A 13,085-nucleotide genomic window follows, 5' to 3' on the forward strand; every position below is an offset into this window, starting at 1 on the left:
CGTTCCCCCAAAATCTGCAACTAGGAGAACCCACAAAAATTGTCTAGGAAAAATACTTTTATTGCCCAAAAAACACTTTTATTGTGGCCTGAGCACCAAATCAGTAACTGAAAGAGAATAATTTCACCCCAAAATTCACCAAGATGTCAAAAAATGGAAAAATCCAAGAAAGGGGGGAAACCGTAAAATGGTGAGTTCTTCACTGAATAATGAAGGGAAAGTTTCATACGCACACAGAAAATCAGCCAGTGAATTTGAAAATTTACACCCAAAAATTAGCTGGTGTTTACTTCAGCATCAGAGGAGGTTCCGGATAACCCAAAACCAACCTGAAAGTGTTCTGGAAGTTTCTCTCCAAGACGATCAAATGCGGTTTAAATGTTTTTTTGTTTTTTTTTAAATCTAATAAATGACCTTTGCCGTCAATAGATCCTCTTTTGTAAAGCAAAACTGTCGCTTGCAGTAATCCAGAAGTGGCCGCGTCCCATGCGCATCGCTCTCATGCCGGATGTCCCCTCTCAGCAGCCACAGGGTGCAACATCAGAGGGATTGAAAATGAAAATAAAGATTGAAGATCTGTAGTGGAGCCACGAGGAGAGCCATGTTCACATCCTCCCTCGGACGCTGGGGAGTCGAGAACGTGAAGAATTTGGATGTCTCGCGAGCAGACGTGATGTGTCCGTTTACTGGAGGGATGCCGTGCTGATCTGTCTTTGGGGAGGGGGGGCAGGTCAGTGGGGGTGATGTGATGCACTGGAAGGGGAGGAGGAAGAGGAGAATGGAGAGGTATCAGGGCGTTGTCACAGCAACAGGGATTTGGATGCGCCAAGCATGATGAGCCTCCCCCGACATCCACGTATTTTTGTTTTGCTTGTTGCATTTTTACTAAATATTTTTTTCCTGTTGCATCTTCCAGTAACTTTGAAGGACTCTCAATGCGTATTTATTCTTTTCTAATTTTGCACCTTTAAATCCCTACCCTAATATTTATGCAATGTGTTTTATGCTTGCATAATTATGTTCCTACCTACTTGATTTTTCAAATTATTTTTCTGATCCAAAATGTTTGAATTTTCCTTTGGATTAATGAAGTGTCTTTCATTCTTTCTTTCTGTCTGTCTGTCTGTCTGTCTGTCTCTCTCTCTCTCGCTCTCTCTTTCTGTCTTGTCACTTCCCGTTTCATTTTTTCTTCAGTTGAACGCCCCCCCCCCCCACACTAAATTTAGACCGAAACGCACACAAACACGTCCCGTGTGCAATTACACGAAATGGAGGCTAGAGGGTAGTAAAGAAGTGTAATGTCTAATTCTACGATCAGGCATAGTTTTTTTTTAAATCCATCTTCCATTTTCCGTACCTCTTATCTTTATGAAGGGATTATAAAAAAACCTCACACTGGAGGGAGTCCAACATTTGATTATTTTATCAATACTTATGATCTCTGCGGTTGGCTGGCAACCAGTTCAGTGTATCCCGACTCCTGCACTTGCGACCCTTGTGAGGATAGGCGGAACGTAAGATGAATGAATAAATATTGAAATCGTAAATAAATTTGTGATACATTTGTTCCGAATGTAAACGTCTCTCGACTGGTAAAAACATGTTTTATTTTTTTTTAATCCTCTAGTGATAAAATTATATTTAACCAATCATTGCATGTTTCGTGAAAGTTTGTACACTACATTACCCAAAAGCCATTTTTTTACGTCACGACGCCAGTCCAGTGGCAGAATCCAACATGGACGATAACATGGCTGTTGAAAAGAGCCCGGTATGAATTCGCCACATTTTTTTCCTTGTATTATTGTGACATTGACCTAGCTTCGATGGCTTTATTATCCAAGTTGAAATGTTTAGTCGTTGATGTACATTTGTATTTGCAAACTGTCTGTCTGCATATCCTTATAACCCGTTTACAATGTCGAAAACGTAAAGCTGCCAATTCATTCTGTGCGATCACTGTGTCACGATAGTTAGCAGCTAACTTTAGCTTGGTGTTATTAGACCACTCTACGTTATTGTAGTGACGGGAATATCATGTTTACAATTTGATGTAATCCAGTACAACCTTATTTGTAGGTTAATAAATCGAACATTTTGGATTAGTTGAATTTCCAGGCTGTCAAATCTGTGTTGCGATCAGATGTGACTAGCTAAACTCCTGTTTTTCTCCCGTTAGTTTGACAAAAATATTATTTTAACACAAAATTCTTCCTGTCGTTCTGTAGTTAGTCAGTACTGTAGTTGATAGGGATTGTTCATATGGCCTAAAATTTAATGATTGCCTTCCCCCCATTGCTAACAGAAAAAACAAATTACAATATTCATTTTGCTCAATATTGTCCTCCACCTCAGGAATTTCGCTTATTTTTCCGGATACCCATAAACTTAATGCACGGGGAATATTTCCCCCAGAAGGTTTTTATCAACTTCGAGAGAAACAACAGCAAAAAATATTTTTGTCTTTACATACAATGTTTGGAAAAAAAATTGCCGTTTTCTTGTAAAGTCATTGTCTCGTCGTCAAACTGTTTGGAAACACTTATTATTAAATGAACATAAAAGTTCATGAATAGCTTGAGAGTGGATAGTGGTTAGCACATCTCAGTTTATAAAATTCGGGTTTGGCTCTTGGCCCTGTTATTGCTTAGTGACGCACTTCTTCCCCAACTCATCTGGAATACGCTCCAATTTACCTATGACAGAACCCTTCTGAGGTTAAGTGCATATTTTTAATTTACAGGAGGAAATGCCGGCAATCTTAAGCTCCCGACCACAGACCGGTCTGTCCTTCCTGGCACCAGAACCCGAGGACCTGGAGGACCTTTACAGCAGATACAAGGTCAGGCATGCAATTATACCTCCTAGGCTGTTTTTCTCTGCCAGTCCAAAAGGCAAACTCTGAATAAAGGTTTATGCTCGATTTTTCTAGTTTGCACGTGCATTTGAAGTGACATGGATCCAATCAGGGGTGGCACGCTTGGTGACTAGTTAGCATATCAGCCTCACAGTTTCGAGGACCTGGGTTCAAATCTGGCTTCATCTGTTTGAAGTTTGCATGTTCCCCCAGCGCCTGCATGTTTTTCTTTTTTTCCAGGTACTCTCATGTCACTGAACCGTAGCGGTGATACTGGACTGGGAATCATGAAACTGTAAAACTGTACATGACCTAGATGTGTGTGTTTAAAATGTTTAGTTTTTCAAATGGGACAGTGCTAACAGTGTTTCAGTAGGTTGAACCAATCCAGAGAACTGTCCGTGTTTCCACTACGTATGCACAGATTAATGCAGAAAAATGCACCTCTTTTGAGGTTTCGTGGGGGAATCTCAAAGGCATCAGACAAGCTATCGATACATTTTGAGAAGACTTATTTGTTTATAAGTTGGTATAGACAATTATTACAAGGAGGACGTTGCGTTGGTCAGAATTGACTCTGTAACAAATTGTTTAGCTAGAAAATAAACGATATGTAAGCAAATGTAAAATAATCACCTCTTTCTTGTGCGGTTGCAGAAGCTGCAGCAGGAACTGGAGTTCCTGGAGGTGCAGGAGGAGTACATCAAGGATGAGCAGAAGAACCTGAAGAAGGAGTTCCTCCATGCCCAGGAGGAGGTGAAAAGGATACAGAGCATCCCGCTTGTTATCGGACAGTTCCTGGAGGCTGTCGACCAAAACACGGCCATCGTTGGCTCCACTACAGGTATAACGCACAGAAGCGATCTTTGCGTATAGGGAGAATTGAAAAAGAAAATGGAAAGTACACACTACAGTGACACTTTTTGGAAGGACTTTTCCTGGCTGAAACAAAAGCACAGGCAGTAAGATTTTGATAACAGCCCCATTTGCTAAAAAAAGAAAAGTGAATTATGTACATCATTTTTGATTGCAAAGCAAGATGTTTTAAATTGTTACCGCTGATGCAAACAACTATATGAATTCTTTATCACATCAAACATCTTTTGAGGGCCACTTTCACTTTTTAACTTGAATTACTTTCTCAGGGTCCAATTACTATGTGCGCATCCTGAGCACCATCGACCGGGAGCTTCTAAAGCCCAACGCCTCTGTGGCGCTGCACAAGCACAGCAACGCCCTCGTCGATGTGCTACCACCCGAAGCCGACAGCAGCATCATGATGCTCACCTCAGGTATTGTAACCATATAATTTCCACCCAAGTCACTATGGTGTGTATCTTGAAGATGTTGACCAGCTAGCCAAAAGCTAACATGGGAGTCCACATCGTCACTTAAATGTCAAGTGTCAAAACCTGCTTGGGCTTGTATGCAACATACCAGTCATAAAACATAGAAATGGAAGTTATTCCCAGAAAATTTGGCTGTACTGGCTCCGGCAGAGAGTGACCGATCTGTGGGAATGGGAGAAAAATAAACTGGATTTGGAAAGCTCACAAAATAAAACCAGCAGCCTGACTAGAAGCAATCGGCATAATACTGCCATATTTATAGTTGTTTGATGGCTAAAAGTAATCTCCAAGAGCAAGTTGAAACCTGTCGAAATAGTCAGCCGCCTGATGAAAGCAATCATCGCCAACTGGAAGTAGAAACATGACAAAATAAAAAAGATGTTGCCACAAGTGGTAATGTCTAAGAGGAGGCTGAACCCTTCTAAACAGGATGTAGAAACCTACCATATTAAAACCAGCCACATGGCACCAAGTAATGGTCTCCGTCAGGGAGTAGGGTTCTATTGAAATAAAACGATTGCATGCAATTGGTAGGAGAAACTTACTGAAGTAAAGCAAATTTAATTATACAGTGCAATTCATCCAAAAGTCAAACTCAATGAATGCGCTTTACAAAATTAAAAGTATTTTTTTTAAATGCTTACAAACATTTAAAACTGAAAAAACAAGGCAATAAAAACGGCATACAGTGCAATAAACGTCATTTAAAAGGAGAAATGCACTAAAAAGCATGAGGGGAAAAAAGAAGACTTATTTAAAAACATTCACACTTGGTGCTGACATCACTTCTGTTGGCAACTTATTCCATTTATGTGCAGCATAAGGCCATGCTTCATGCTACTTCACCATGATTACTTTGGACTCTGTGCTCCAGTATTTGACCTTAGTCTCTCGATCTCAGAGCCCAACTGGGTTTGGATTCCATTAGTATTACACATATTCAGGGCCTCAACTATTTAATAAAGACCAGTTGCAGAACATTAAAGTTGATTCTAAAACTAACTGTGAGCCAGTGTAAACACTTGAGAATTGAAGTAATTTGCTCTGACCTCCTTGTTCTCGTCGGAACCCAAGCTGCAGCATTCCGAATGAGCTGCAATTTAATGCTTTTTGGGGCGAGTCCAGTCAGAAGATCATTACAAAAGTCAAGTGTACTTGAGAAAGAAAAGCTTTTCCTGGGGTACTGATCATCTTCAACAACTACAAATTTAAAAAAAAAATGTTGATAAAAGTGATCATCGCCAACAAAAAGTATAACCCTACCAAAATATATCTAACCACAGGCCATTCCAACAGGAAGTGCAAACCTGGCAAATTAAAACGAGGTATCTGGCTGCAGGTCGTCATCAACAACAAATTATTCCGATTTAAACCAGTCACGTGGCTATAAGCACTCTTCTCCTCGAGGAAGTAAAAACCTATCAAAATAAAATCAGCCACCTGGCTTCAGGTGATCAGCTCCTATGGGAACGGGTGGCTAATTTTGTCCTTTGTGCCAATAGACCAAAAACCTGACGTGATGTATGCTGACATTGGAGGCATGGACATCCAGAAACAGGAAGTCAGAGAGGCTGTGGAGCTTCCACTCACGCACTTTGAGCTTTACAAGCAGGTACATCACATGCACGCGTGCACAAACGCGTACCTGACAAGTCTCATATTTTATTACAACGTAGAGAAGCCAACCGAATATTTTCTTTCATGCACAGATTGGCATTGACCCTCCCAGAGGAGTACTCATGTACGGACCTCCAGGATGCGGCAAGACCATGTTGGCCAAGGCTGTGGCACACCACACAACAGGTGTCTGTGCACATGATAATCACTCATTATTATTATATTTGAGTAACACCCATGACTTAAAGTCATCCAGCATCCACAAGACTCGTCCAGTATAAGTGTCTGTTAAAAAAATACATTTAAAACACTCAAGTAATACAGTAACCGATTGCCCAAGGTGTACATGCGCTGGAAAACCATCAAACGTACAATTTGTCATTGTACTATTTTATGTTTACCTCTCACCATTTCTGAGGGGCAGTTAGTTCACTTGAGTTTTTCCAGTGAGGAATTAAGGCGCCGCCGCTTGGTGCGGGCTGGGTGGACAGGCTCACCAGCTTTCACATGCGAGGTGCAGAGCAGCCGCGAGCCACAAAATCGTTGGTTAAAGACAAGCCTGGCCAACCCACAGTGGACAGCCAGGTCGCCGCACGGCGCTAAAATGAAGTATATAACCGCAAATCAGACTTGAAGTGGAGTTTAGCTAGTCATCTTGATCGAAGCACAAGCAAGTGATACACCATCCTGTCAACAGTTTGTGGGCTGGCCGTCGCTGGCTAAGCACATAGGCTTGGTACAAGGTAAACCCAGTCAAACTGGGCCATTCACATCCACTTCAACTCAAGTAAGGTACTTCAATTCAGTATTGACAAACAAAGGGTGAGTACTGTATGTCAATAAGCCCACATTTTTCCTCATTTGTCTGACAGTTTAAGTTACTGTACCTTACCATTTTTTTTAGTATTCTCCCTTTTCAGTAAATACTCATTACCCAAAGTTTAAACTAAAAATTGTGAATTTCAGAAAATTCTGTTTCCAGAGTTCAGTTAAGTTCATCGACCTTTTGTGTGAAACCATTTTTTTTCCATCAGCTGCTTATCTGTTCATACAGTAAAGTACTTGTTTATATAATATCCATTCATAAAGTAATTATTTTTATCGGCTCCAGCACATCCGTGACCCGAGTAAGGATAAGCGTAACAGAATGAATGAATGAATGCATTCCCATCCATTTGGGGGGTTAAATTCCAATCCACCTCCGCAATATGATAACTTCGTGAAATAGAAATGCCGTTTAAATACACCTTAGTTATGTTGTCTTGCATTTACATAAAGAGGCATGGATGACATAAAAATAATGTATAAACTGCACATAAAAATAGAGAAACAACTGTGATCAAAATCTGCAATATAATGGAACTAAGAAGCATGAATAGTTGGATAAATGACAGATGATGGTGTTTTTGTTTTGTTTTTGTAGTCACAGCATTAATTCTACCCTCTTGCTGCCCCAACAGCGGCGTTCATCCGTGTGGTGGGTTCGGAGTTTGTGCAGAAATATTTGGGTGAGGGCCCCCGCATGGTGCGTGATGTTTTCCGCCTGGCCAAGGAGAATGCACCCGCAATCATCTTCATCGATGAGATCGACGCCATCGCCACCAAGCGATTTGACGCACAGACCGGAGGTATAATGACGCAATCATCAACTGCGATTGTCACTTTTAATGTAGCGTCTCCACCATTTTTTTGGGCCGTAGACCCTTTAAATGGCATTACCATATGTAAAAATCTATTAGATGGCCGCTTAAAAAAAAAAGAGGGAACCCGGGAACACTGTACCGAGGGACCAGCAGTCACTTGATTTTCAAAAGTAAAACATTACCGACTCATGATCAGTAAAATATTTTTTCTTACACTTTCCCTGTGTTCCAATACCGAATACAGGGCTCAAGGCTGTAACTTAAATGTTCGCATATAAAACTTTTTTTTTTTTTTTTGGCGCACTTTTACGAGTGGATGTTTTAATTCTCCATCAACCTAGTCTCACGATACATGGTGGTTGAAAGTTTTTTTTACTGCTTTAGTCACTGTTCTCCACCTGCACGCTCTCGTTTCTTAATTCTAAAAAACCAAATTATACTACTTCTGTCATCTTAAAACGGGAATTTTGGCTGGTGTTACGCATTCCAGACATTTTGGATCAGATATGCATTTTTTTAACAATTCAGTATTTTTTTTTTGCCATAATTTGAAGTACAATTTCTCTTCTTTTTAGGAATAAAAAGGGTGAGACCAAATTATGTGGTGATGTAACCAATGTAAAAGTTAGTGTAGAACCCTGAAATGGCCCACGGACTGGTCCCTCTCTGCGGCCTCGTAGTTGCGGTCTATTAAAAAAAAAAATCAAAAACTAAATCCTCATTGTGTAACTTTCCTTCTACAGCTGACCGAGAAGTTCAGAGAATATTACTGGAACTGCTTAATCAAATGGACGGTTTTGACCAAAACGTCAATGTCAAGGTGAGCCAAATACTGCCCCCATTCCACACGCACACTGTCTGAAGAAGGTTTTAACTAATTACCCTTTGGCTGCACCATCTTTGCCGTCTTGTGTCCACATCATTATGCTGCGCTCATTAATATCTTTTATCATTCAAACGTATAGAGGACATTACGACAGTGGGTATAAAAACTGTATACACTCCTGTTCCAATGCAAGGTTTTCGTGCTGCTCAAAACTAAAATCTGGATAAATAATAATAATAATTTTTGAGCAGGGAAGTAAAAATAAGCAACTGAAATGATTTGGTTCCCGAGTGTGTGCAGTCTTATAACTTGTGGATATGGCGATGGATATTCAAAATCAATCAATCACTTTCAAACTCATGTTCAATGAGAGTCAAAACACTCACATGCCAGAACTCTCCTGTTACATTTTGATTTTAGTATCTCTTTCCAATTAATCAGACTAATCTTAATACAATGACTTGACACCTGATGTACCTAAGAAGCAAACCTCGGTCTACAAAAAGATATTATGGGGCAGAGTGATATGATGCATTTTAATCCATTTAACATAAAGCAATTAAAATGTATGTTTACTTAAAAAGCGTGTGTGTTGGAGATTTCTCAATCTGATCACATCATCACTGGGATCTCCTTTGATGTGCGAAGTGTGTCTCAGATGCACAAAATATAGCAGGGCAGATAATGTACAGTGGAACCTTCAAGTTCGAACATACATTGGTACCTTTATTTACGAATGTCTCTAGTAACGAAAAATTCAGGTTACAAAACGCCTCCTCGGAACAATATTGTCTGCAGTTATGATGGAAAATTCAAAATACGAAAGGAAAGAATAGGCGCTGGATTGAATAAGCAGTGTGAGAAAAAACAGGTGAATAAAATTTAAAATTAAAAAGAAAAAAAAGCACAGGCTTCACTTATTTTGATTATTTGCAGGACAGTTTTTATAGTGAGCACTCCTAATCTGCTTCCTCTTAGAAGACCACTTATATTGAGCATCAGTGTACCAGCCCCATATAAAAGTATTGTTTATGATTTTTCACACCATTTTGCAAATTATTTACTAGAAAAGCTAGCATGAACTGAAAGCTCATTCATCAAATGAAGTCAGCCAGACTTAAAAATTAAGACTTTTAGTCACAAGTTACACATTAGCTGCGGCGAACACAAGAAGTTAATGTAGCAGCCTACATGTTCACTTTCTTTCATCTGATTTGACAAATGTGTCCACTCAAATGCATGACATGCAAATCAAAGTCCTTTGGTCACAATAAAATGTTCATATCAAGTCAATTAAGCAGCTACCTTTTAAAAACAAGTAATATATTGGTCACCTGCTAACGAAGCAGTCATCGTCTTGGCCGTCTTTCCTCCCTCGTCTTAAATAAATGGGACTAAAACACACAACGTCAAGTGCTCTGTTGTCTAATATTGGACTTACTTACTATCCCAGGTAATCATGGCCACCAACAGAGCGGACACGCTGGATCCGGCCCTGTTGCGTCCCGGCCGCCTGGACCGAAAGATCGAGTTCCCGCTCCCTGACCGCCGGCAGAAGCGTCTCATCTTCTCCACCATCACCAGCAAAATGAACCTCTCTGAGGAAGTGGATCTGGAGGACTGTATCCTTTTTATCTTGTTTGTACACATGTCATTTTTCCTGATCAAATTTGTTGTTTATTTTAAAAGTGGTAATTTTGTTGGGAGGAATAAGGCATTTTTAGGGAAAACTATGCCTCAAAAGTCAAACTAAACAGAGGAGTTTAAAACGTCTACATTGGCGAGATACTGCAAAAGTCCGCAGTTCATTTTAGAAAGGGCAGAGATGTGCCAACATCATAACAGGCAGTGGCACTTGTTGTGACACAGGAAAGGGTCCGGTTGTTCTGTAGCAGCCACACTTAAAAGCAAGAAAATCAACTAATTTAGAGTTGGCACTGGTAGAAATCCACCACAAATGAATCAAAATCCTCTTTATTTGCCAAGTATGTCAAAAACATACAAGGAATTTGTCTCCGTCAGTTGGAGCTGCTCTAGTATGACATTAGACAGCCATCTAGCCATCCATTTTCCGAGCCGTTTATCCTCACACTGATCGGGGGAGTGCTGGAGCCTATCCCAGCTTTCATCGGGTAACCATTGGCACTCACATTCAAACCTGCAAGCAATTTAGAGTCTCCAATAAATGCATGTTTTTGGCACGTTAGGAGGAAACCGGAGTGCCCGGAAAAAACCCGCCCAGGCACCGGGAGAACATGCAAACTCCACACAGGCAGGGCCGGGATTTGAACCCGGGTCCACAGAACTGTGAGGCAGATGCTCTGACCAGTTGTCCTCCATGCTGCCAATAGACAGACATTTTGACAATGATATTTTTGAACCATAAAACACTACGGAGAGTCATTAAGGGCACAAATGTTGACACTTGGGGATAGGTCCATGAATGGGATTGACATAGTTCATTCTTGGTACATTATGGTGTTTGTAAATGTTCAAGTAAAGGACAGACACATTTTTAAACAAAACTTACTCATTTAAACTTATTAAAGAAATCCACCCAACAATGTTGACACGTGGTGATAGGATTTGGTTCAATGAATGGGATGGTGTTAAAAGTATAGGGATTAGGCACACTTTACAATAACTTAAACTGCTAATGGAAGGAAATCCAATCCCTCATAAATATTGACACGCCCTGTTGTGTAAACAAATTGTTAAGCCTCTTAACTGGTTCTGCAGACGTGGCCCGACCAGACAAGATATCAGGAGCCGACATCAACTCTATTTGCCAAGAAGTGAGCGGCCCGCTAAGCTGATCAATATTGGTAAATTTTGACTCGGACACAAAATCAATAATATTGATTTCTTTGTTCACCATCTTAAGGCGGGCATGCTGGCCGTCCGTGAGAACCGTTACATCGTCTTGGCCAAAGACTTTGAGAAAGCCTACAAGACCGTGATCAAAAAGGATGAGCAGGAGCATGAGTTCTACAAGTAGAGAGGGTAGAAAAGTCTGTTTCTGTAGCAACCATGTTTCATTTAAATTACATTACAAAGTCACTGTTGCACAAGGCCTGATAATAAGCCTTTGCCCAAGTACGTGTTCTGTTTTTTTTTTTTGTTTTTTTTTTTTACGTTTTTTTTCTGTACAGGCTCTCTTGTGGTTACAAAAAAAAAAAAAATCAGGCTGTACTAATAGTTAGGTTTGCACCTATATACAAACATATGACTTAACTATTCATTAAAAATGTTTTCCATAAAATGTATTAGATGTTCTCTGATTTAATTTGTTGGGCAATAGTTTTGTGTAAGTTTGAATATACAGTGCAGTGTATTCACTCATTGTAAAATGGGGAAAAAAGTTCAATATAGTTATACAGTTGTATCATGGGTTATATGTTGAAGACTTAAAAAAATATCTACCTTGAATGTGGATGAATGGATTTTGCAAGTGGTTTCAATGATGGAATCAAGGAACTACGGCACATGTCAAACTCATGGCTCGAGGGCTGGCTCTGACTCACCACCGTTTTGAGGTCTGGAAAAGCAAATCAAGTGCATCGACGTCACATCTCTTTCCAAAAGACTGAAACTGTAAATTGTTTTCACTTTTGATAATGTTATGATATTACCAAGCATTTATTTGTTACCAATCCCCTTTTTAGAAGAGATTGAAACGTGTGTGTGTGTGTGTGTGTGTCTGTGTATACTATCTTCATGTAGTACATTTCTGCCAACCTCTACCCACCAAGACAGTTTTAGAATGCAGGAGGAAACCAGAGTACCCTGAGAAAACCCACACAGGGATATGGAGATCATGCAAACGCAAAGCAGAAAGACAGGAGCCTGAATTTGAATCCACAAACTGAACTGTGAGGCAGCTGGGATAACCAGTGAGCTACTGTGCAGCCTCAGTAATACTCCCATCCATCATTTTCTACACTGCTTATCCTCACTAATAATCCAAAATCCTGGCTAAATGTTGACACGTGGTTATAGGACCTGGGTCAAAGAGTGGGATCAAAGTTGAATGAACTATATTTGTCCATGTCCATGAAGTAATTGATGCGTGGAGTTGTCATCGGTAAGAAATCCTCCCCAAATGTTGACACAGTGACAGGACATTGAACAATAAATGTGATTAAAGTTGCATGATATAGGTACCTAGCGTGTTTGTAAATAATAATTGACACTTGAAAGAACTACTCAAGGCTTGTCATACAGTAATCAACCCCAAATGTTGACATGCTGAAGGAACTAGTGTTCAGAAATGTCTGATAAGTAAACCATAATAGACATTGAAAAAAAGGAAGAAAAAAATTACTATTCGCCCTTCCACTTAAAATGCATATTTACGTATACAGCTGTCAATGCCAGTGAATGAGTTTTAAGGTTGTCAGTGCCAATAATCATACCTAAAATCTTGACATTAATATACCATACCAATAGTATGTGAAGATTTATGGGACCAAAGTGGTATGTTCAATGACCAATGGTGTTTTTGTCTGGTAAACATACTTTAAAACGTAGTTTTAAACCGGTTGACACATGGTCATAGGATGAAATGATGCGTTCACGGAATAGCAGTGTGTCAATACATAAGTAAAACACAATGGACTTATATGTCTGAAATCTGACCCAAAAGACCTCAACATATATTGTATGGTAGACAAAACAAGTTATAGTTGATTTATTAACTTTCCTTACGTTTCAAACTTTACGATACCCGCGTTTACACTTCCCTTGATCTTAACACGGAAACACCCAATAAACCTGATTTTCCCACTTTTCTA

General features: G+C 39.9%; 1 protein-coding gene across 1 annotated transcript; it reads left to right on the forward strand.

Moving 5' to 3' along the window:
* Positions 1-1,650: 1,650 nt before the first annotated feature.
* psmc4 (proteasome 26S subunit, ATPase 4) lies at positions 1,651-12,447 on the forward strand. The gene is made up of 11 exons (XM_061820978.1): positions 1,651-1,771; positions 2,744-2,842; positions 3,515-3,701; positions 4,003-4,149; positions 5,709-5,818; positions 5,916-6,009; positions 7,284-7,451; positions 8,210-8,286; positions 9,746-9,914; positions 11,032-11,087; positions 11,177-12,447. Exons 1-11 carry the CDS (start codon positions 1,739-1,741, stop codon positions 11,288-11,290), a joined length of 1,254 nt encoding a protein of 417 aa, XP_061676962.1. The 5' UTR covers positions 1,651-1,738; the 3' UTR covers positions 11,291-12,447.
* The last annotated feature ends 638 nt before the right edge of the window (positions 12,448-13,085 follow it).

This window comes from Syngnathoides biaculeatus, chromosome 5 (genome assembly GCF_019802595.1).
Source record: "Syngnathoides biaculeatus isolate LvHL_M chromosome 5, ASM1980259v1, whole genome shotgun sequence".
NCBI lineage: Eukaryota > Metazoa > Chordata > Actinopteri > Syngnathiformes > Syngnathidae > Syngnathoides > Syngnathoides biaculeatus.